Source organism: Melanerpes formicivorus, unplaced genomic scaffold (genome assembly GCF_026170545.1).
Source record: "Melanerpes formicivorus ecotype bairdi unplaced genomic scaffold, bMelFor1.0.p_v2 SCAF_4, whole genome shotgun sequence".
NCBI lineage: Eukaryota > Metazoa > Chordata > Aves > Piciformes > Picidae > Melanerpes > Melanerpes formicivorus.
Genome location: NW_027142356.1, coordinates 11,728,936 through 11,753,536, shown reverse-complemented (window position 1 = coordinate 11,753,536; position 24,601 = coordinate 11,728,936). Strand labels below are relative to the sequence as shown.

Here is a 24,601-nt window from a genome sequence, read left to right as displayed (position 1 = left end):
GTTGGCATGACTATTGTTTGCAAGGCCCTGCATTCTGACTGAAAAATGAATGATGTCTGTGCTGCAGTTTATTATGTGTAATGCTTGTAAAATTGACCAAGTAGCAGAACCACCAAAAAAAAAAAAAGTTTCTTAGAGAATGTTTTTGGTGAGTGTTAGAATCTGCCTCTGGCCTAGTTCAAATCAAGATAGTTAGGAGTGATTCAATAGAAAATATGGAAGCTTTATCAGAAGTCACTGTAGATGTGCAAAAATGTATGGACTAAAGAAAAATTGCACAGATAGCTTTGCTTGGTAATTTTGAGTACATTTGGACCATCTGCATTTATTGTTGTTCAACATGAATTATCTACAGCTGTGGCTCTATTAAGCAGAGTTTGAAATTCTGATTTGGGTATAAATTGCCTTTGGATGCTCTTGGAAGGGGGAAGGGAGGTACATGTACACCTCTTGAGTTTTGAAACTCCTCTGTGGCAGTGCATGTCCCCCAATAAAAAGAATTATTTGGGAGGAAGTTACTAGAAGACCCTTTGCTCCTCTGGGGACAGAGGTCCTGCTCAACTGTTGCTGGTAAACATGTATGTGACTTGTGGGGAGGAAGTGCCAAAGAAGCATCTTTCTTGTGTTGCTAATGATTTTGTTTGGTTTTAATAATAATTTTAAAAATCCCCAAAGGATGCCTTTTCTTTTATTCTACTTTAATCTACTCTACTCTAACTTTCCAGTTTTATCTGGTTTATGATGTGATACCTGAATGCAGTGAACATCTTTGCTGATATTCAGAAATGGCTCTTAGTTGCATCCCAGTACTTTGGTAGAATTAGAGCAGATTAAGGAATAGATTTTAAAAAATTGTCTTTATGGTTTACCTCTTTGCTAGGGCTTAACAAAAAAACAAATCAGTTTAGATCTGAAAATCTGAGAATTCTCAAAAATCAAACAAAGAAGCTTAGTGTTAGGGGAATACCAACAATCTGCCTAACCTTTCCCAGTTGTCTTGAAGATGTTTCTCCTGATTTGTGCTAGCTTATCTTTCATACTTGGAGGCGGGAAGTCATGTTGAGTGTTCACGCTTCCAAGCGTCTTCTCCTGCACTGCAGTGTATTAACCACTCTCCATGCTGGGCTGCTCTTCATCAGCCTCTTGTTTATTTGTGAAGGGATGTTGCTGCCAGGCGTTCACAGTGACTAGTCCTGTTTATCCATGGAGCCAGGAACAGGCTGGCAGTGTGATCTTTCTCACTCTGCTCCAAATGTTTTTACTTGGAGTAGCTTCTCATGGGTATGAAGAGCTGAGTTAGGGAAATGTTTTTGAAGGATCTTTGCTAATGAAGTGATTAATCACTGGAAGCAGGTAGGAGTCAGTGCTCATGAGCCTCTCCTGGAGGCTAACTGCAATCATAGGATGATAAGACTTCAGGTGATGTAGTTGTGCTTACTTTGTAAACCCTCCAAGAATGCCTTGTTTTCACGAGGAAGGGTACTTCTGCTTTTAGAAGGCTGAATGATCATCATGTAGCACTGTTCAGGGACTTTCAAAGTCAGAGTTTTCAAGTATGTGTTTTAAGCCCAAAGATTTTAAACTTTTGAGAGACTTGAGAACTTCTAAAAATCGTCTTGGAGTCAAGTTCAGGAGGGGAAATTCTGGCTTTTAATCTCCTCTTTAAAACTACTGTCTATGTGTTTGTATTAGCTGTAAATGTTTTGAATTGCTAGCAAGAGCTATTTTGTCTTTAAGGTGTTTTTCTGGCTTTTGTTCTCTTTTCTTTTCCTCTCATTAATACTGATACCTCTGGTCAAGGAACTGAAACACTAAATTAAATGCTCTGTTGACTTCCCTGTGGTGATAGCATGCCAGGAAAACAGATGGCTCGTATTTTTTCTCATGGTAAACTCATTTTATCATTTGCTTCAGTGAGTATCATCTCTATAGTTCAGTGTTCTATGGCAGCTCAGATGCTAAAGATACTCGCCCATTAAATCACTAACAGCCTTTGAATCGGGAGGCTTCCTTACCAATGTACATAAATAATGCAGCAAATAAAGTGAGATTAAAAATACAGAAAAGAGATTGGGAGAAGATATGTACTCACATTACATGTTAAACTTCAGGGAGCTCCTTGTACCTTGAGTTATCCTTCAGTTATACAAGTGACAAAACTTAGGGTCATATGCAGTAGTTATATGTGACTTTGAGGGGGAAATAAAAAGATTAAAAATAGTCCTAGAGGAGGGGACCCTAGTGTGTTAGGAATACATTAAAAATACCTGTTTTAAATAATTCCTAAGAGATTTAATTTTTCTGTGTCTGCATTTACCAGCTTAGCTGCCTGGTAGTTTCTTTCCAACAACTGTTTTGAAACTGGAACACTGTTTTCACCTACATAATTTTACTAGCATTTGATATTTCAAAAATATAGCAGAATAGATACCTATTATTTATCCTTGAACAACTAATTAGTCTGGAGCCAAGTGCAAGCCAGGTACTTTGCTTCTGAGCTCTAGCTGCAGCCTACAAAAGCAGGAGTGTTATCATTCAACAACAAGAAAACAAAAAGCAGTGTGAAAATGTGAATCACCTTCATCCTGCAGTTATAAACCAGGAATTATTTAAACACAATGTTTTTTTTTCCATCTGCTTTATCTGCTGCCTTTTAATTTATTTAATATATATATATACACACACACTCACTTCCCCCCTACCCCCGGTAATGTGGTGAAGAGACTTCATGTTACTTCCCTGTTCAACAGTACCATACAGTTTTGATGTGGCATGATAAGATTATGGGTGGAAGTGGTGGAAGTTGAGGCATAGGAAGTTTCATGTGAATATGAGGAAAAAACTTTTCACTGTGAGGGTGACAGAGCACTGGAACAGGCTGCCCAGGGAGGTTGTGGAGTCTCCCTCTCTGGAGATATTCAAAACTCACCTGGATGCGTTCCTGTGTGATCTGTTATAGGTGATCCTGCTCTGTCAGGGAGATTGAAATAGGCCGCCCAGGGAGGTGCTGGAGTCACCATCCCTGGAGGTGTTCAAGAGGGAATTGGACTTGGCACTTGGTGCCATGCTTTAGTAGTCATGAGGTCTTGGGTGACAGGTTGGACTTGATGATCTTTGAAGTCTCTTCCAACCCTATTGATTCTATAATTCTATTGGACTGGATGATCTTTTGAAGTCCCTTCCAGCCTCTGAAATTCTGTGATTACTTTTTTTCCTTTGGCATCTGACCATTTTGAATGTGCTTCAGTCAGTGTTGTTATCTGGAGGAGATACTGTAGGATGTGCTGTTCACATCAGGCTGAAGAAATTTGGATTTGCAAATGAGATGCATGGGAATGTGTCATGCTGGGCTGGAGGGTGTTGAGTCCAGTCCTTTGTGACTCTAGGCAGTCAGTGTTGCATTCAGCAAGGTACATAAGCCATCAGCTCTTACCATGCACTGTGTTGTACATGATTGCCTAATGCCACCTGATAAGTGTACAGTCTGTAGTACAAGTTTTGGGTCTGTATCTTGCAATGAGCTATGGGAAGAGAGATGGAGGGGTTAGATTTCACTGCATGTTTGAATGAGGATTTTTTTCCCCTGAACTGTTTTATGTAAACCCTGGAGGTATCATTGGACAACTTCACAAAATCATCATCCTTTTTGGAATACAGACTTTCCAGTATCTCTCCTCAAGTCCATGGTTGATTCCTGAATGACAAATGCTTTGATCAGGCAGTGCAGAGGCAATGTTTTGATGATTTTTTCATGTTGTAAAAGAGTATCTCTGATTTGCTTTATTCTTAGATTCAAAAGGAAAAGAAACTGCGGCAATGAAAGCTGACCTGCTGAGGGCTCGCAATGTGAAGAGGTATATTAATCAGCTGACAGTGGCAAAAAAGCAGTGTGAGAAGAGAATAAGACTCCTGGGAGGGCCTGCTTATGATCAGCAGGAGGATGGCATTTCTGATGAAGGTGATGGCCTCCAGAGTCAAAAGGTATAAATCCAATAGTGTGTATATTGTCTGAAGGTCATTCTAAATGTGTTAGCACTGGATTGTGTTAGCCTCACTGTCATTAATCCCTCCATTCCCACAGGACTGAAAAACAAATTAATTACTCCATAATGTATTTGTCTTGGGAAAAGATCACTGTATACCTGAAAAGACATGGTGATCACAGCTTGGAATACTGCTGAATGTGAAACTTCATAAAGGGTGGAGTGGGGTGTGAGCATGTGTGATTTTTTTGTTTGGTTTTAATCCCCCCCCCCCCCCCCGCCATGTACTGCACATAGGGAGTTAATAAGGATATAGCATCAGCCTGTCTCAAAGTAGCAACAGAAGACTGCCAACATATGTGCAATGTTTCTTTGGTCCTTGTAATATTTGCTGTAGGAAATACCTGTGAGTTTTGCAAATACTGCTATTTAAAAGCAAACACTTACTTGTGGAAGGCAATTGACACAATTAAGGGCAGTCATTGCAGCAAAACTCTGGCAAAGCCATTGACTGTTGTTTTTTTCAACATCACTGTAGTCTGGAATTGAAAAAAACCTGCTGTTTTATTAGCCAGCATCTACAACAATAAAATTAAGGTTGCTTATCCTTGCTAAACTTATTAAAAAGTTCAGTGACTTCTCTGTGTAATCTACTCTGTCCCCTTTGGGCACAGCACAGTAACTGATGTGTTCAAATTAGAAGAAAGACTTCGTCTTTTCCATGTAAGTGGAAGAGAAGTTACCTCTTCATGCAGAGTTCTTTAATTTTCATCATGTCCTTAAAATAGTTGTAACTTAGTGACGTGTAAGAAGAAGTTGGGTGGCACAGAAACAGTTCTTGCTGTTTGTATTTTGTCTTTCTTTAGTAAGGTCTGAAAGAGAGCAATCCCCTACCACCCACTAGTCTTTACAGCGTGATTTCAGATGGTGTGTCATAGATTGTGCCAAGGCAGTTCTGATCTGTTTCCTGACATTCGGTGTAGCAAGAGGTGCCAGGGAGAAAAGGAAAGATGGAACCATGTGGCAGCACTGCATGAGCTATTGATGCCACTTTGGGCGCCTGCTGGTACTTTCTAGGGTAGATACTTGTTGACGTAAGATTGCTCAAGAATGGGGTCAGGTAGTGAAGCTGCTCTGGGTAGGTGCAGGGATTGGTCAGAAATGTAATAAAATACAACATCATTATAATTAAAGCCAAAGGAATTCCTGACATTCATGTTGTGTGTGTTTTAGATTTTTGGTGGGACTGCTGACCCAGGGCTTTATCTTGCAGATATACCCATATTGAGTTAATGGTACTGCTAATAGGAGTGAAAACTCTTTGTGCAGGCATTTGTTGTGGTGATGGCAGAAATTATGGAATCTGAGGCAACTCTACTTCTAAGCTTTTGATATGTTTCTGTCAGGAAGCCCTAGAATACTTCCACACCCATCTCGGCATAGAAAGTGGGAAAACTGCTTCTCTCCTTTGTTGCCAGGAAGGCTGGATGAGAGATGGATGTCTGTTCTGAGCACAAAAGAATGCCCAGGGCTTGGCTGAGGAAAGGAACCCTATTCACTTGCTTCTTCCTGTCTTCCTGCATTGTGTTAGCTGCAGTCTAGGTTCTCGTTTCAAGGTAGCCAGTGCTATTTTGGTTACTGGGCCTTCCTATGTGGGCAGTACTGATGAACACTCAGGCCTTTTTCTAAGCAATTGGGAAAGGTCTTGTTTGGGATTTAGTAGATAAGATATGTCACTGCTGGTGGCTGATAATTTCTCTTTAGAGTCTGGCTGTGCCAACTTTTCTATTAAGCTAGTGCTTAACCTGCAGAATAACTAGGTTGTAGAGAAGAAACTGGAAGTTTACCTTCCATTCATCAACTTGTATGGAATAGCTAAGAAATAGGCATTTACAGATGGTGTTTTGAATTAAGACTTTATGTAAGTGTAGTACAGAACCTTGAATACATTATTAACATTAGAGAATTTTTGATAGTAGTTGGAAAGAAAAGAGCAACTTGGCTGGTGATCTAAACTTCTGGTTTGGTTTCACTTCTGCGTCCTACAAAAAGCTTTCTCTTTTCTGCAATAGGATGGGAGTAATACTATTGCTGCCAAATGTCTTTAATGCATGTTCTGATTATGAGCTTAAATGTGGAGTTAGATTATTTGGAGCTGTTGATGTTCTGCTGTTACAAATTTAAGAAACAGAAATTACGTGCTTTGAAATCCTTGGGATTTTTGGTGTGTGGTGGTTTTTCTTCTTTTCACAGCAGAAGCTAGTTTGAAAACAGTGTCAGTTCTCTGTTTGGTAAATACATAAAGTCAAGGGACTGTGTAGACTTTATATGTTTCACTCACTTAATTACCCTGAATCCCAGTTCTCTAGGGAAATCCTAAATGTGTGAATTATAATCAAATGTTTATAAGTAAGCAAACAAACCTCAGCTACTCTCTGAATCGGAATTCTGCCATAAGCTCTGGTGCTGATTTATACTCTGCCCTGGGTGTTAAATTTGCTTTCAGAGAAAATGCAATTTGAATTAGTGTGATAAATAAAGCATCTCTTCTAATCTACTTATACTCAGTGCAGTTTTAGTCCTTTTCTAAGAAACTGTACCTGCACAGTACTGCAGTATTTGAGTTGGTCTTGTCTGTATTTATTCAGCAAACAATTTGTCTGTTCTGTTGCGTTCAGCACAACAGCTACATTACCATATTGGTGAGATTTGATGTGTACAGTGGCAGCATCTCCTTAGTGGAGTAATTTTGTGAACTACAGCTGGTAAGAAGAGCTCTTCACTAGCTGTGAAATAGGAAAGAAACCCACCTGAGTGTATTTTGAGGTGCTGGCAGTTTATGTTCATAACTGCTGGTGAGGACTAAGTTGAAACTCCTGCGGAAGACCTTACTTTGACTGCATCATGGATAGATTCTGATTTAACTGGTGACTGATCAGATTTTCACTGATAATTCTGAGCTTCAGGCTTAGACACCGCATTATGTCAGAATACCTCATGATACAGAACTTGAGGATAAAAAGAAAGTGAGCTTCGATTGTTGTCCCCCTGTTGCTTGAAGATGGAGTGTCTTATGACACAAGTATGTTCATGAACATGTGAGTCTCAAGGCAGGGATTTTTCCACTAGTGTGTATGCAGTAAAATAGCCAGGTGCCTTATGTGGTGTATACTTCCTGAGAGGTAACTGATCATTGTATCTGCTGTATATGACAGATGGCCTTCTCTTGATGTGCTGCTTTTAAAAAAGTGAGAAGAATATATGCTTTAGTTTTAGTCAGTGCACAGACAAAGCATTAGTTAAGATTTGTTTTAAATACCACTTAGAGAGACACAATTTCCCACTATTTTCAACATTGCTCTTCTAAAAAAAAAGAAAAAGGAAAAAAAGAACCCCAAGCCCAAAACACAGAACAAATGAAAACAGTTTGTGTGCTGCCATCCCAGCAGAAAATCTCCACTACTGACCCAAATTATGTTCACCTTACCAACGGTCTGCAGTGCTGTCACCTTGTGCAATGGGCTCTTTGTGGGATGAGAGGGCTGGTAGCATTTGACTTGCTTCCTGCAGCACCCGCAATTACTTCTGAGAGTATTGCTTGCAGTCTAGGTGGAGATACCTTGGATAATAGAGGCACAGGTGACCTCTCACTCAAGAAGTGACAGCACATGCTCCAGGCTGTGATTACCACCTCTGCTATTATATATAAAGCTGACAGTCCCAGAGATGGTGCAGATCTCTGTTGAAGAGGCTGGAAACCCCTCTTCCGCTTGCATTTTCAATCGTTTTCCTTGATAAAATGATGGGAGTAGAGAGCATGATGGTGCACTACAATGAGGCTAAACAACAGCCTTTGAATTGTCATCTCTCTTCTCTTTGACAAGTGATGACGATCTCTGTAATAAGGCTAGCTTCAACAAACTTCCTCTCTGCTGTCCAATGAAGATTACAGAATGGGCTCGGAAATGCAGACATTTCTGTTCGTATACCTAAATAGCTTTTAAGCTAGGAGGAGGAAGCCATAGCTGGATGATATTGTTATGGTAAATGACAAAGAGAGGAATGGCAAATGACTGTCACTGTGGTATTTTAAAGGTGAAAATGAGTATTTCAGCTGAATTGAACGCTGTCCACAGTTTGGGGCAGCTGTTTCAGACAAAACATAAATGGTTTCAGTTTTTAAAGAACCTTCTCTAGTTTGGTTTGTTAAGGAAGTGACTTATGCCGGTAATTGTGTATGTACGTGTGTGGTTTCCTCCTGTACAGCTTAAGCCCAGCAAACAATTTTTCCTTCATGTAACTTAGTGGTAGAGTGTCACAGGTACTAGGTTTAGTAAAACAGGTGGTCCTCCCAGAGAGAGAGAGGCTGATACACGATCTGAACTGTGGTATTATTTGGTACTGGAAAACCCAGAGAAATTATTAAGGTCTCAGCTGGAATTCATGTCCTGCTCTTCACTAAATTATCTTTGCAAAGTCATAGGAAGCTAAGACTCAATAGCCTCAGTGCTTAAGCACCTTTTTTTCTTTCCAAATAAAAAAGTGTGGGCTGGTTGGTGTCTGTGAACAAGAGACCAAGGCCATTCTGGTGTGTCTGGATTCCTGTTGATATAAGTGATAGCACTAAAGGAGCTACATAAAAACCTCTTCAGCTGCTAGACTGAAAAGATGGTGAGGAGAGGATGTTAAGTTTTGGTAAGGTGTTCTGAAAATTTGTCCTATTCTTCAGAGAAAGCCAGAGTGGTTGATTTTGTTCAACATGGGAAGATGTGTAAGTTTTGTCAGGGAGGGACTTTGTTTTCAGGTGTTTGTCTCAAAGGGAAGGCCTGGATTCATAAAAATGATAGAGGATGAGGAAGCAAAATTGTTTTTTTCAGTCCAATATCTAAATGACTGCAGCATCTGCTTGGCTGTGGGAAGTCTGTGTTTCATTTCCTTTCATGCTTGATGTGCATACTCCTTTCTCATTTCAGGAAGAGTCCTGAGCATTATATCACAAGTGGTTCTCTTTGCTAGCTGCATCTCTGATGGATGCTTTTCAATAACAGTTAATGGGAACTGGCCACCAAATGCCCTAGCTGCCAGGGTAAAGAACTACGCTTCCATCTATGTGTCCCTGAAAATAATTGAGATGCATCTCAAAGCTCTGTGGCCTGTGGCATGGGAACTGCTAATGTTACTCTGCTTGAATAAAGCAAAGAATAGATCAGTCAGCTTTCATCTTGGCTCCTCTGCCTTGCGGGAGCATTGGAAGTTAAATTTTTAGCAATAGCATTTTGTGAATGACTTGAAATGCCATCTTAGACCTTGAAATGTAGTCTTGCCTTCTGGACAGAAAATGTGGCAGCAACATGTTCTGTCTGGTAGGAGCACAGCTACATTTATCCTCTAAATAGGATCAATTATTTTTTTAGTTTGTTTGTTAGTTTGTTTCAATGAGACAAAGCCGTTACTGTAGGAGGTCTGTGTACTTGAATCTAGAACAGGTTTGTGGGGTGCATGGTGCTCTGTGGACATGGCAAGTGAAAATATTTTTCCCATAAGGGATGGAGAGAAGCTTGAGTTAGGTATTTTCCCAGGTTTTACTCTTTGTTTTCCTTCTTTCAGATTCTTCAGTTTGATGAAATTTTGTCCAACCCTTTGTACCGCGAGCACTTCCGAATCTACATGGAAAGGATGGACAAGATGGCGTTGATTGGACTTTGGGAGGCTGTGGAGTATCTGAAGAATGCTAACAAGGTGGAAGAAATTACAAGTCCATGTGGCTTGTACACTAATAAGAATCTCTGCTGCTTCTGATCTTCCTGTTAGAAAATGTCATTGTATTTGATGTGCTGAAGTAGTAGAATTATTGTGTATATATGTTTTTAAAATCTTTTTGAAAGGGAGATTTTGCTTTAAAAGACTGCTTCCCTGTCCCCAGTCTGCTGCTGTATAAGCAACTAAGTTTCTCCAGGAATGCTGCACTACTGCTAGAGGGAAGAAACAATGCTATATTGTAATTTGTGCTAAAATAAAACAGGAATGAAAACCCAGGGGTAGGAAATCTCACTTAAAAGTTGCAAGAAGTATCATGGAGCAGTGGTGCAGAGAAGAGCGTAGAGAATAAATTTGTTGTTTGTGAGCTGTTGTGGGATGGATTTTGGGGAGAAACTGTTTTAAATCTCCAGAACAGCATGAAATAGGAATTTCATTATTATCAGTATCAGTTAACTTTTTATTCAATGTAATTTTATTACTCTCCTATGTAAAAAAATATTCTAGTCAATTGGAAAACACAAATAACATCCTGTAACCAAAGTGGCAAAGTGTAGAGTGTGAGTAGTGAGCCATTAATACAATCTGAAGAAATCACAGAATGTTAGGGATTGGAAGAGACCTCGAAAGATCATCTAGTCCAAGTCCCCTGCCAGATCAGCATCACCTAGAGTAGGTCACATAGGAATGCATCCAGGTTGCTCTCTGGGCAGTCTACTCCAGTGTTTTGTTACCCTCAAGAGGAAAAAGTTTTTCCTTAGGTTCACATGGACCTTTCTATGCTCCAGTTTGCACCCATTGCCCCTTGTCCTATCATTGGGCATCACTGAGAAGAGCCTGGCTCCACCTTGCCCTTTTAAAAAGAATTCTTTGAATACCAGCATTTGGAGCATACTTTTAAAAAAAGCAGTGGGTGTGGAAACTGTGGTAATTTTAGAGCACTGCTGTTTGTTCACTTAAGGAATATCAATACTTTGTGAAATTGACTGCTTAGATAGGTGTACAGGCAGAGTGCTTGATCTCAGCAAGAGATTCACAGATGTGTTCTCATCCATCTGGACGTGAAATTAGCATTATCATCCTTCAAATTAGGCACTTGTGTCCTGAGTCATCCTGCTATTTTTAACATTTTTTCATTATTCTCTTTCCCTCCCTCTTCCTTCTTGCTTCTTAGGCTGAAATTCCTCAATTAGTGAGTGAAATTTATCAGAATTTTTTTGTGGACAGCAGAGAAATACCTGTGGAAAAATGCCTTTATAAAGAAATACAGCAATGTCTGGTGGGAAATAAAGGCATTGAAGTATTCTACAGGATTCAGGCAGATGTTTATGAAACTCTAAAGGACAGATACTACCCTTCATTCATCGTCAGTGATTTATATGAGAAATCAGTTAAGAAGGAAGAAGAAAGAAGTTCTGCTCAGCTAACTTCTGAGGACAAAGATGAAGCGGTGAGTCACATGGGCAATTAATTTCAGCATTTTTAAGGTCATCTGAAGATGAACCTCAGTAAAACACATAGTACAGCTTTTATCTTTGATCTTTGGAATATTTTTGTTTTTTTTTTTTCCAAATATCTTTATAAATATCATCACTTTTGTAACAAGTTTCATCAGGTAAACCTGGGATGTTTGCAAGCAATTTGAAACAAAAAGGTACAAATTACTTTTTCACCTTTAAATAAGCTTAAGTGGATGTTTCCCATTTTCAAGCCTTTGGATTCCTGTACCTTTTGTTGTGATCCTTAAGTCTCAGAGAAGGCAAAACATACCTCATACAAGCTCAAGTGCTTTGCTTTTCAGTGAAGGAAATCTCGCTAAAAAATGAGTAGGTTGCTGTTCAGACCTTGTGTGGCCCTGTCTCCCACACCTTTTCTATATATTAAGTAGGCATGAAAAATTGTACAAAACAGGAGGAAAAGGAATGAAAAGTATTATCTTAGTTCTCTGTAATTAATTTATTGAATAAATTAATAGGCTATGTTGGAAGACAAAAATAATTAAAATTTCACTGAAACAGAGCCTTGAAAAAGTCATAAGCAATAACCCAATAGCAGCTCTCTTGGGGCAGGTTCTTTCCCTGGCTTCTCTAAATCAGTCATGTCAAGGGAACTTGTGCTGCATTTATCGAAGAACATTTTGACAGGACCACCTCTCAGACTACTGAATATCTTTCAGCCAGGCTGGTGCTCCAGGTCAGCATGAACTTTTTCATTTTATGTGTGAACTTGCTTCAGGATACAATGAGGGGCATTAGTTTGTCTAAAACTAGATCTAAATGGACAAATATGAAGCGGAATCCAGATGTGCTGATCTACATCTTGCCATTTAGAAACAGTATTTCTGTAACTGTGACTAGAAATTACTCTCATTTCTGTAGGTCAGCTGTGATAGTCTTTCTAGCCCACAAATCAGCAAATCTGCAGAGATGAGCTGTCTTAAGTCAATTGTATCCCTTGTAAACTTCAGAGTTTGCTGATTTTTTTAAATTGTTTTTCTCCCTGTATTCTTTTCCTTGAAACAATATTCAAGATTCATTTTCTGCTTTTCTTATTGCTGACTCAGCTATGTATTGAGGGTGGTTGGGTACTTCAGAGATTTTCTGTCCTGGTATCTCAACCATTGCAACTTTGAGAAAAGGCCATTCCTGGTTTTTATTCAGAACTTTCTAAGTGTTAAACATTGTGCTTTTAAAATCTCTGTATCTATTTTATTCAGAGTCTAAAAGAGATAACTGTTTCTCCAAGAAAACTGACACAGCACTTCAGGGCTAGTTGTCCTCTGTCAGTTAATATTTGCTGTAGCTGCCAAAAAAGTAACTTTTTGACATCAGCATCGTCTGTCCTTTCTCTGAGTCCTTGGATGTATCTGTGCCAAATTTAAAGGCTGTGGCTGCTGTGAAACCTTGAAGACTAAGTAATGTACTGACAAGTTTGCTTATGTGGTCAAAGCTTTTTGTATTTTTAACAGCAAATTTAGTATGAATTTGCATATACTGTCATAGCATCTCTTGAATAGAGCAATCCTTGTGGCTCTGTGCCATGCTTCAGGGTCTTTGAGGTTCAGATAAATCATCCAAAGTTGTTCTTTCTGAGGCTTCTAATGAGTTTCCAGATGTTGGTGAAAATGCACCACTGGCTAATAGGTTTGGGGTTTTTTCCTCGCTGTGTGTTGGAGACCACAGGTGAGAGACCTCCTTTTTCTGCAGGGATCCATATTATTTATTAGCAAATGCTAATTGTTTTCCTTTTAGTTTGGGTTTTAGATGTCTACGTCCTTACTTCCTGGGGCACTGTGGGAGTTACCTACGTTAATTTTCTATGAATGTTGCTCTTATAGCTGGATAGGTAAAAAGCTATCTAGTGTCCTCATGGAGTGAAGGACAAGATGGAAGGTGAGCCCTGATTAAACACGAGAAAATCAAATCAGAAGACAGAAATTGAGGCAAGGCCAGATTGCTGGCTCTGCTGCATGTGGAACAAGCTCTTTCTTCTTCCTTCCAATCCCATCATTGCTTTTTTTCCTCCTTGGACAAAAACCTACTTTAAAAGGTTATGAGTAGACATAAAAATACGAGAAGCAAGCAGTACCTGCATTCAGCACTCTGAAGAAGGAGGGTCTGGTGGTTGCATTGGTGCTGCATGTGTCAGCTAAAATAAGCCCAAAGTCTGTGTTCCTGCAGCACTCACAGAAAGGAAAGTCAGGGGAAGATAGAACAATCCTTTATGATCTCACTTTTGAATGTGTTAGTTATTTGATAACTTGAATGCAGGTATCTTACTGTAATTCGAGCATTTTTGTGATGAACCGAGTGGTCCAGCAGTGGGTTTTGCTGTATCCAAAATGTTACTGACAGCAACATCATGTAGCCTACCTCTGGGAGCAGACCCTTACCTAATTTGTAATTAATTTCAATCCTTTGATTATTAGAACCAAACTTCATAGGAAAATGCTTTCAGTTTTTCAGTCTTGAAAATAACACATTTGGTCCTTTTTGACCTCTCTGGGTTTTTTGTTTCTTTGTTCTGTTCAGTAGCATTTTGAATAACAGCCGGCGTTGTTTAATATTTGTGTTACTGTAGTGCCGGGAGATGACAGCAAGCTTCCATGAGCTGAACTCTGTACATGAGCTTGGAGGAAGCAGACTCTGACCTGAAGAGCTTACAGTCCATGCAGAATAGACAGAGAAAAGGATGGAACATAGAGCTAATGTTACTTACTCAGGCACATAGCAGGCCATGCAGAGCTGGCAAAGGGCATGGATTTCTTAGCCTGGACATCCTGACTTCTGCGTTGTTACCCACCTTCCCTTATGAGAGGCATATTAAGGAGATTTAATTACTGTTACCCCTCTATCTCTTCTGAGACTCTTTTTACTAAGATCTAAAATCCTACAGAATTTACAGTAAGATTGTTTCCTCTAAAGCCCACAGAATTTAGTTGAGATGAGACTTCCTTCTGTTAGTTCTGTTCATTATACACAGCTTACTTAGCGGGAATATCGTTAAATAACACAGAACTCTCATTCATGAGATGAGCTTCATCACTTCCCACAGATAAATTTAGATAGTCACGAGCAGACCTCAAAGATCTTTGAGTGTGGTAACAATAACATGACAGTTCTGTGCTTGCTGGATCTCGAGGTCTTCGTGCCTATTTGAAGCAGCACAGTAAGAAAGGAGAGACTGAGGCAAATGCCAAAAGATGTTAAAGAGAACGTCACTGAGAGGTGTGAAGTTTTCTAAATTTTTCTATCTCTGTAGTACACAAGATGGGAGAAGCTGTTGGTTTCTCTGAATGGATATAAAAAACTGAGTTTAGGGTAAAGCATATGTGCTTTTAACACATTTTTATTCTCACTTCTAAAAGCAGCAGTGAAATCTGCTTAGGAAGAGAAAGGGCTTGGTTTAGATTGTTCTGCGGGCTGATAAATCTGTTTTATGAAGGTCTGTGGGAAGCAGGACTGTTCATTAGAACTGTGGGCTTTTTGGTACTGCTTCCCATCACTTTCCCCTCCCTACCCTGTCTCATTATCTTTCAGCTCAGAGCTAAGTATTTGCTTTTCTATCTGGCTTTGAATATTGATTGTGACTGCTAAGCTGTTGTTGCTTTTAAAATAAACTTTGATTATTCCTCTCATTTACACTAAAGCTTTAGCTTGAAGGTCATTTTACACAGATGGGAGAAGTTGCCAAATTGCTGTAGTATAAATGGTAATGAGACTTTGTTGGTGATGTTTGTTTGTTTGTTTTTAACAGACTTATGTTTCATGTTGGATCTGAAGGTTGAAATATCTGGTAGAATCTGTTATGCCTACATTTTCATAGATATAAAGAAGAAGGGTTCTTATATGTAGAATGCTTATTCAGTAAACAGTGCTCCCATCCTCTATTCCTAGAGCCAAAGTTGTGAAGAAGCTACTGAAGAATGCACCACAAGAATTAATGAGCAGGCCAATTATGCTGTAAATAAACTTCGTGAGCTAAATGACAAGCTTGAATATAAGAAACAGGCTCTAAATTCCCTATGTAATTCACCAAAACCCGACAAAAAGGTCGGTACCTTTAGTGTCTTCGGTCTTTTTTTCTCTCTAGTTGTTGGTGGGTTTTTTTTTTTGGTTGGTTGGTTTTTGTGTGTTTTTTTCTTTTGTTTTTTAATATTCTCTGTGTGTTTGTGTAATTTCCAGCTGCCCCAGGCTCTCCTGGGACAGGCCAGATTGTTATTTCAGCCAGCTTGTTACAGAATATAAAAGCAGAGTTTCATTTAAATTATTTATTTTGTAGCTAAAATTGCAAATATGATTTATAGTGCTTTGTTTGTCAGAAAATAACAACCACTCTCCCAGACTTCCTGCTTTGTTGGTGGCAAGTAGTATTTCTTCCTTCTATCTCTACTCACTGGTGTCTGTGTCATTCTTCAATGGCAGCTTATTTCATGTCCCGGCCGGGGCGGGATGTGCAAGTTAACGTCTGCTCCCTCTGCTGGCTCTCAAATGCCAGAGCACAATTTCTTCACTTAACGTTCTCACTGGCTTGTTCAAATAAAAATGGGGAGGAAAAAATCCCCAAACCTGGAAAAATGACTGATTTAATTTGTAAGGAGCTAGGAGAAATCTGCAGGGCAGTAATATGAGGGATGTAAAACTTCAACTCTCTGAGTTTGGATTAAAAAAATAGGTTTTTTGTTTGTGGGTTGTTTTTTTTTCCTCTCTTCTGCAAAGTGCAACAGTTAAGCAATCTAAGAACACATTCAGGCAGAAGCAAGTGATTTGTATTTGTCTTAGGCCAACTTATTTGCATTGCTACCGAGGATGATGTTACAGGACTGTTGTTTTGATGCAGCTGGGCCAAGCTTTTCAGCTGTAGGAGACTGGTTGCAAATGGTAAAGAGTGGGTGAAACCAACAGGCAGTTAAGGCTTCTCCCTAAAATGGCTCCCTACCAGAGGTGGCACAAATGTACCTGGGTGTTAGTTGTTGCTCAGGAACTGGATTCTTCATGCATTTGTTCCTTTGTTCAACGTGAGTGCTGAGATGCTGGTCTGAATAGATTTTGACACCCTGCTCACTCTCTGCCACTTCAGCTACCTCTAAGAGGAAGAAGTGGACAGCATTTGAGGCCACCCTGGCTAGCTTAATTCTCTATCCCTTCCCTTCTACCAGAGGTTACTGCAGACAAATGGAAATGTGTGCAGCTGCTCTGGGGGTGTCGTGCTTGCAGCTGCTGTACTGTAAGTGTGGCCTCAACTGTCAGAAAATAAGTTTTGTTTGTCATCCAAGCAGTGCTGTTTAAAGTGGTAAGAGCACAGCTGTATCTTTTTTTAAATGCCTGCATTACTGCGGTAGTATTTATGTGTGAAGCCTCTGAATACATAGTTAGGGTTGACAGTGTGAGTCTGGGACACTGTCTTTGGGACTTTATTTTTTTCTCTTTTGGATGTGACAGGTAAAAGTTTGGTTGTTGATCATATGAAGTAAAAAATGTTTCTAAAAATAGCAGAGTTTTGTGCCATATGAAGTGGAACATCACATTTGGAATTAAATTTTAGTTTTCTTTTTTAATCTCAAGCTGTTCCTGGGTTGTCTGTTTTCTCTTTCTAGGTACACCGTTAAATGGCTTCTAGCACTAGGTGAATCACATGCCAGTCAGGCTAGGAAGGAAAGTCTTCATCTGAGCTGCATGTGGAATGCTGCTAGTGCTAAAAGGAAAATGCTCTTTAGGGAGGAGTCTTCTTTCAGTTGTTTCTGTAGCATTATAGTTTTGTTTTTTCTGTGGTATGGAAAGTGGTATATAATTAAACCTTCATATGTTGTTGCATTCACATGGGTGAATCATCTGTATGTTCCCTTTGCATTTTTGAGGAACAATAGCTATGTTCTTTCTGTATCTAAGGTCTTGGGGAGGTGGCGTTTGTACCCCTTCTGACGTAGTGGGGGTTTCCATATTGTTGGTTTGTTTCTTTCTTTTTGTGATGTGTTTGTTTGGGTGGTTTATAGGTTGGTTTTTTTCCTTTTCTTTTTCTCCTACAATATTATTTGTCCATGAAAATAATGCATGTCTTTGAAATAGAATAGTAAAATGGACGCAGTGTTGTTACAAAGTCTCATAATTTGTTTCATAAATGGAGCGGCTATTTACTTACAGAACCTTACCAATATTTGTGTATCTATCCACTGGTCCAGGATACTACTTATAGGAGACTGTGTAAGGTGAAAGCAGAACAGTCTGTGTGTTGATAGTAAATAAAAAACAAAATTATGCTGCAGGTTAGGTATATGCTAGAAGGTTGCTACATAGCTGTTGTGTAGATGTTGTTTCACATCTTACTGGAGACAAAAATTCTCACAAAACCAGAATTACTGTAGCTTTGTAGAATGTACCACTGAGAAGTGGTATAACCAAGGGAAGTCATTGTGTCCCTGTACTCTGCACTGGTTATGCCACACCTTGAGTACTGTGTCCAGTTCTGGGCCCCTCAGTTTAAGAAGGACATTGAGACACTTGAATGTGTCCAGAGAAGGGCAACGAGGCTGGTGAGAGGCCTTGAGCACAAGCCCTATGAGGAGAGGCTGAGGGAGCTGGGATTGTTTAGCCTGGAGAAGAGAAGGCTCAGGGGTGACCTCATTGCCCTCTACAACTACCTGAAGGGTGGTTGTAGCCAGGAGGGAGTTGGTCTCTTCTCTCTAGCAACCAGCACCAGAACAAGAGGACACAGTATCAAGCTGTGCCAGGGGAAGTTTAGTTTTGAGGTGAGGAAAAAGTTCTTCACAGAGAGTCATTCGCCATTGGAATGGGCTGCCCAGGGAGGTGGTGGAGTCACCATCCCTGGAGGTGTTCAAGAGGGGACTGGACATGGCACTTGGTGCCATGGTCTAGTCATGAGATCTGTGGTGACAGGTTGGACTTGATGATCTTTGAGGTCTCTTCCAATCTTGGTAATACTGTGATACTGTGAACCAAGACTCAGATTGGACTGTAATGTGTCATCTTTGCTAAAATTTATTTTAAAGTGTCAGCTTATTTTGCTATGTTTCCAATGTCACACATTACGTGTTCTTCCACCTTTCCTTGTCATATTGTCTCCTGGTAGTATGTGTAGTACTTATTTTTTTGCTGGTGTGATGACATATACTATTTCCCCTGCATGAGATGATGATAGTGTGCTATGTCTTGACAAGAACGTATTTTAAAATGTGTGTTTTCCACAATAAATAAATCATTCCTTTTCCAAAAGCAAAATGAATTATATGGTAACTTCCTGAGTGATTATTAACACCGCTAAGTTCTAGAAATGGACTCTGTTCTCAGGTTCTGTGGTTGCATCACATTTATCTGAAAATGGTAAGGGAATGTCTTCAGTAATGCATATTTCAGTCATTTCAATTTCCAGTTTGTGTAAAACATGTAATGTGTAATATATGTGTGTACTATATAATCTAAAGTATGCTTTATGTAGACAGTGTGACAATATTGTGTTCTTCTAAGTGATTTTGGTTTTTTGGTATTCTTTAGGATTATTGTATATTCTACAAGTTTATAATTGCTCTTTCTCTTCCTGCTTTTGTGCCTTTTCTCCTTTTTTAATAGTGTCCCCAAAGCTCAGCTAGGCATGTTGCACAAGCTTTTTCTTACCAATGGTAATCAATAAACTTTCCTCTGCAGATTGTTTCAAAGCTGAAGGATGAAATTACCCTGATGGAGAGAGAGCACAATGACCTTCAGCTACACATTGCAAGAACAGACTGGTGGTGTGAGAATCTTGGCATGTGGAAAGCCTTAATTGTTTCAGGAGAGGTATGGGGGTTTATGGCTTTTTGTCTTCTAGGTCAGTTTAAACTTGCATGAAGAGAAGAAAAAGCCCCTCTGTCTACTTTCTTTATGCCTTTGTGTGCACAGTATATACTTTATGCATACTTGAGGGAGGAGGAAACCCTAACATCTTTCTAAATCTTCCTCTGTTTCCCTAGTGACTGCTATGATGTACATACAATATTTTTAGTCCTTGGGCATTGTTGTAATGGAGTAATAAAAATACCTGCATGTACCTGAACTGGTTCTGGTATTAGGTATAGCAATTTGCAATCCTAGGGGCCTTGTTTGACATGAGGACTCTCTCTCTTTTATATTACCATGCTATCACACTTGGGTGCAGTTGAGTCTCTACTGTATCTAAAAGATGCAGTTCTTAACACTTTGTGTTTTATATTACTGTATTTAATGGCAGTACAATTTCAAGGGACTAGAATACCAAGATAGCAATTGTTTTAAATCTGTACATTGAAGAAGCTAGTTAATTTTTTCTGTTTTATTTCTGTGTGTGTGTGTTGTTCTGCTTCTCCACTTGGCTGTAGGCAGATGAGTGTAGAATGAATGTAAAACAAAAAAATGTAATGGAAACAAATTATTATCATCTCACAGCTTTCTGTTAATACTTGTCATGAAAGGAACCCAATAAATGCTTGTTACATAGTAACTGTAGGCTCCCACCATACATAAGCAATCTTTGTGACAATAACACTTCAGAGGATTAAGTATTAATTGGGTCTCTACTGGCTTGCCTTCCTATGCAATTAGGGAAATGTTCCTTAAATAAGTAGTTTCCTTGAGATAATATATCTTGAAAGAAAAAATAATGTGCTGTTAAATGAGTTTGGTTATGTCTTGAGCTCTTGTAAGTTGACAGGTCTGTCAACAGTTAAACTCATTGTATGTAAAAGAGGAAATAAATCCAACAGGTTAAAAAGCTTAAGGCACCCTTTTAAAAACCAGTAGTTCTCAATGTATAAATGTCTGGGCTCTTTTTTCTTTAATGCTGATTGCACAGGACACAGTTGAGAATAGTGAGGCTCTTGAGTTGTCTTTAAGAGTTCTGTGCAGGTTTTGAAGTCTGATTTTGAAAAAGAGCAGTACTGTCTGCAACAAAAAGGAGAATGGCAGCTTCCTGGTAAGAGGCCACCACCCAGACCTTCCCAGTATTTGCCTTATTACCAGACCAGAAGGTGGTTTGGCTAAATAAGAGAGAAGTTGGGAGAGGCTTCTAATTACTTGCTGCCTTAAGTATAACTTGTAAGTAGTACTGGATTAGATAATTAAACGTAGGCTTGCATTAATTGTGCTGCTTGCAGCTCTGTGCTTCAGTGGGTAGGCCGGACAAAATGTTAATATTGTAGTTATCAGTGTTAATTAACTGCTTGGGAATGTTCTGGCTGCAGTTGATTTCAGAGGGTGTGAGTAGGTGACATTTGTCTTTCTGTCTGCAAAACATGCTGCTGCTAATTAGCTGTAGCTCATGCTGCTGTGGATGTAGCTCTTTGATTTTAGAGAGAGGAAAAACTTGGTGGCCCTGTGTTTGGGGTTTTTTTTTTTTTCAGAAAAGCTTAGTAAAAGTAAATTTTGATAGGGATTTTGAGCTGAAAGTGTAATAGCCTGTCATTGACCTTTTAAGCTGATTTACTAAACCAGTTAAAGGATAATCCATAAATCCTCTAGAGTTACTTAAGGCTTGGGGGGAAAAAAATATGTGCCCCCAAACTGCTTATGCTCTCTCATTTTGAATCTTTCAGTCTTAATAGTTTTGAGGCATTTAAATGCACTAGCTGTGTATGGGTGAAATGCATTAAACAAAAATCAATGGAAATGATACAACCTACAAATGTCTTTTGCTAACTGATCATTCTGATACAACAGAGACAGTATTTGGGCTGGTTGGTAGAGGCTGAAAAAAAGATAGCAGGAACATGCATAATGAGGGGACCTATGATAAAAATTAACCTAATTCTGAGTCATTTCCCTATGCACATGTATTCCCCTCCATACCAGCAGGTATAAACTTGGAGCTATGTAACCTAACTTCTGCTTGCTTTATTAGTTTTGGCCTTGTATTGTATCACACTGGAGCAGGCTTCCTCTGTTTGAAGAGGACTGTTTCAGAGCATAGCATCTTTTTAAAATACCATTACTTTCATAAGGAAAATAAGCTTATCTTACTCCTTTGAATACTTTGGAATGTAGGGTGTTTATGCTCAGTGGAATTTAAGAGAATGAGCGTCCTGCTTATGGAGGAAAATAACAGTGTGCCTAATCAGCCTTCTCCTGCATGTCTTTTCTGTAGTTTAAAGGGACTTGGGTTGTTTTTTTTAGCAGCAGTCAGGTTAGCCCCTCTTTCACTGCTGCACAAATTGGGTGGGCTGCTTCAGAGAGCTGCTCTGACTGAAGAAGTTTCTGGTGAGTCATACAGTTCTTTGCTGCCTTTGACTGGGCTAATTTTTGTTGGTGTTTAATCATTCCTGATGGACGTCTGGAGCAGGCCTTAGTGTTTCTAACAGATGATTCAATGGCTTTATTTGGCAGCTTGTTACTTTAATCAACTAGTAATACATTTTTTGCTAATGTTAAGTTTATATTTTGCCTACTGCTGCTAAGTAGCCATAGCTTCTCCTAGAAGGTATTTAATAATATTTGTTTCTCATTGTTTCTCACTGCTCAGGATGTCAGGTAGTGATAGGACTAGGGGGAATGGAATGAAGCTGGAGGTGGGGAGATTCAGGCTGGAGGTGAGGAGGAAGTTCTTCCCCATGAGAGTGGTGAAACCCTGGAATGTGTTGTCCAGGGAGGTGGTCGAGGCCCCGTCCCTGGGGGTGTTTAAGAGCAGGCTGGATGAGGCTCTGTCCAGCCTGATCTAGTGTGGGGTGTCCCTGTCCATGGCAGGGGGGTTGGAACTAGATGATCCTTGTGGTCCCTTCCAACCCTGAATGATACTATGATACTATTTATTTTGGCAATATTTCATTGAATGTTTCTTACTGTTACCACACCACACACCCTGGTAGAAGGCGCTCACCTCTGGCATGCACCTTGTAGTTTTTAGTAATGAATTAGGTATGTCAACCTACTTGTTCATATTTTTATGTCAAATTTGTGCCTCAGAGGGAGAGGGTAGGAGCTTTTACAATTTGTGGACTAGTTATCCATGGCATGATAGTAGACAGGTTAGTAGAGAGCATCTGTCCCTTGTTCATTCACCTACCTAGCTCTATCCCTTGACCAAAGGAAACTTTCAAAGACCAGGGAGAGGCTGTAGGGCAGACTTTTAGTATAAAGGAGATGGGGGGGAAAACCAAGTGTTTCACAAGTTTGGATTCATTCATGACAGCAGTTGTGTGAGGTGATGCCTGTTGCAGCAATGGACTAGATTTCCTGGTTTAGAAGGCACCCTAACATCTCATTTTCCTGTGTGTTTTCCAGTTGGTTCATTAATTTGGAAAAACAAATGCATAATTACTGAAGTTTGATGTCTTAAGAAGATGCTGAAGACTTTCAGGAAAGCAGGAGGAGTACTGAGTCCTCTCATTCTCTGAGTTCTTTCCAGAGAGATGACTCTCTCCTGACAATTACAGTTCAGATGACCCTACACACATGCAAATTCCTGCCCTGGGGATGAATGTGTAATGGAGAAGGGTAGGCATGACTCAAATCTGCTCTGTTTTCAGAGTTCATCTAGTTTTCAAAATCAGCTGCCAGGTGTTTGAATCTCCTACAAACACAAATCCAGTCTAGCTGAAGGGTAGACATGACAGGGACTATTCCAGGAAACCTCGGTTCCTCTGTGCCAGGTCCCTCTGACCTACATTTTGGAGGCTATTCAAACATCTCTTTCTGCAGTAATCTGGCAGGAGAAAGGCATTTCTCCAAATAGCTGTGCTAGGCACCAAGCACATTTTCAGTCATTGAAGCTGATGCTTTATATTCTGTCTGGGTGCTGCTGCAGCTTTTGTTTGCTTGTTTGTTTTTCCTTACAGAGAGATGTGAAACCTAAGCTTCAAATCAGGTTTCCCAGTGGTCCATGTGCAGCTTTAGGAGGAGTGCATCGTAGGGAATGTTCTCCATGAATGGCTCTGAACAGCCCTGTAATATGAGGATCCATTTTAGCTGTGTGTGTTTTGCAGTGGTGATGTAGCTGCTCATTGAGTCATCTGTCGTTAACGTTAGGTGTTGTCAGACCTTTACAAGCTTCTCAGAAAATGGGGCAAACAAACCAAAAAACATAAACCAAAACAAAAAAAAAATTACTTTCCTCAAAAATACTGTGAGAGTGATATTTCTGTTATTTGCATGTATATTAAGACAAGCATTTGAGGTTGGTTTGTCAAAAAAGGAAAAAGCCCAACAATTATATATTTAATGCATTTCCCTTATTTGCCTTTCAGAATCTTCTTGGTTATTTCCTTAAAATAAGTAAACAAAAACCTGTTACCTTTAGGACATGAGTAAAATTACAGGTGGCTCATCAAATGAAGAAATAATATGGTGACACTGCTGCTATTGTCTGAAAAAAGAGAATTTAATGTCTTTGCTGTAGCTTTTCCATTTGTATCGTGAGGGTAGTTGCTTCTCCTTCCTGTGGCTGTTGTGCAGCTCGATTCATTAGTGTTTTTCTGAAGTTGTGAGCCCCACAGAAATAAACACCATGTAGATACTACATGTTCTGTGCATGCAGAGTAGCTCAAGGGAGCAGAGTTGTTCTGAGACAGCCCCAGCTGCAGAGCTGACATGCCTAGCATGTGAGTGAGCCTGAGCACAAGTACTGAGAAAGAAGGGTGAAGAATAATGGTAGAATAGTCAGGAAAATGCAGATGGGAGAGATGGGAATATATGTAAGCAATCAGATAGCTATATGGCAGGTACCTTAAAACTGAAGTAATATATGTGGATGTTTGAAGAAGGCATGTCAGGGAGCTTTGCTTGGTGATGGACAGCAATGCAAAGCTGTATGCAAAGTTTAATCGTGGCTAGCTGGGGGACTGACTCAGGAATGACAGCATTTATCTAAATTTAGTCCATTAAAGGTGTTGCTCCATGCATATCCTTCAAACTGCAAGAGAAGCAGGGGGACAGTGATGACAACTGAATTTGGAAGCCAGTCATCTGGCAGCCCAAATGTCCTGCTGTTTGCTTTCCAACCTTACCTTTTGGCTTCCTCCCCACAAGGTTTTGGAAGAGAACGGAGAACAAGTGCCCTGTTACTCTGTCATGGTGAGTTTACAAGAAGTTGGTGGAGCTGAAACTAAGAACTGGACCGTTCCTAGGAAGCTCAGTGAGTTTCAAAACCTACACCGAAAACTCAGTGAGGTATGAATCCTGATTAGGGGAGGGAGAAGATGTGAATTGCTGACATTTGACAGTATGATACTTGGAGAGGGGAAAGGCAGATGGGGAAAAAAAATAATATTGTCAGTTTTTATGCCAGCCTTCTGGCTTTTAGCCTTTTAGAAACAGTTGTCTAGCAGTATATTTCTGGCCTCTGCCAGATGCTTATAAGACTTCTTTGTAATTTTTTTTTTTCCTTTTGCTTAATAATTATTTTTT

General features: G+C 39.7%; 1 protein-coding gene across 2 annotated transcripts in view; it reads left to right on the top strand.

Annotated features, from left to right (window-relative positions):
• Positions 1–24,601, top strand: part of SNX25 (sorting nexin 25) — an 81,908-nt gene that overhangs the window by 43,514 nt on the left and 13,793 nt on the right. Inside the window, exons 7-12 of one of the 2 annotated variants that reach the window (XM_068136950.1) lie at positions 3,791–3,981; positions 9,591–9,722; positions 10,915–11,190; positions 15,137–15,292; positions 18,899–19,030; positions 24,224–24,364. In XM_068136950.1, the coding sequence (XP_067993051.1) occupies positions 3,791–3,981; positions 9,591–9,722; positions 10,915–11,190; positions 15,137–15,292; positions 18,899–19,030; positions 24,224–24,364 (1,028 nt within the window). The remainder of the gene's footprint in view (positions 1–3,790; positions 3,982–9,590; positions 9,723–10,914; positions 11,191–15,136; positions 15,293–18,898; positions 19,031–24,223; positions 24,365–24,601) is intronic. The other variant, XM_068136951.1, reaches the window with a different exon arrangement.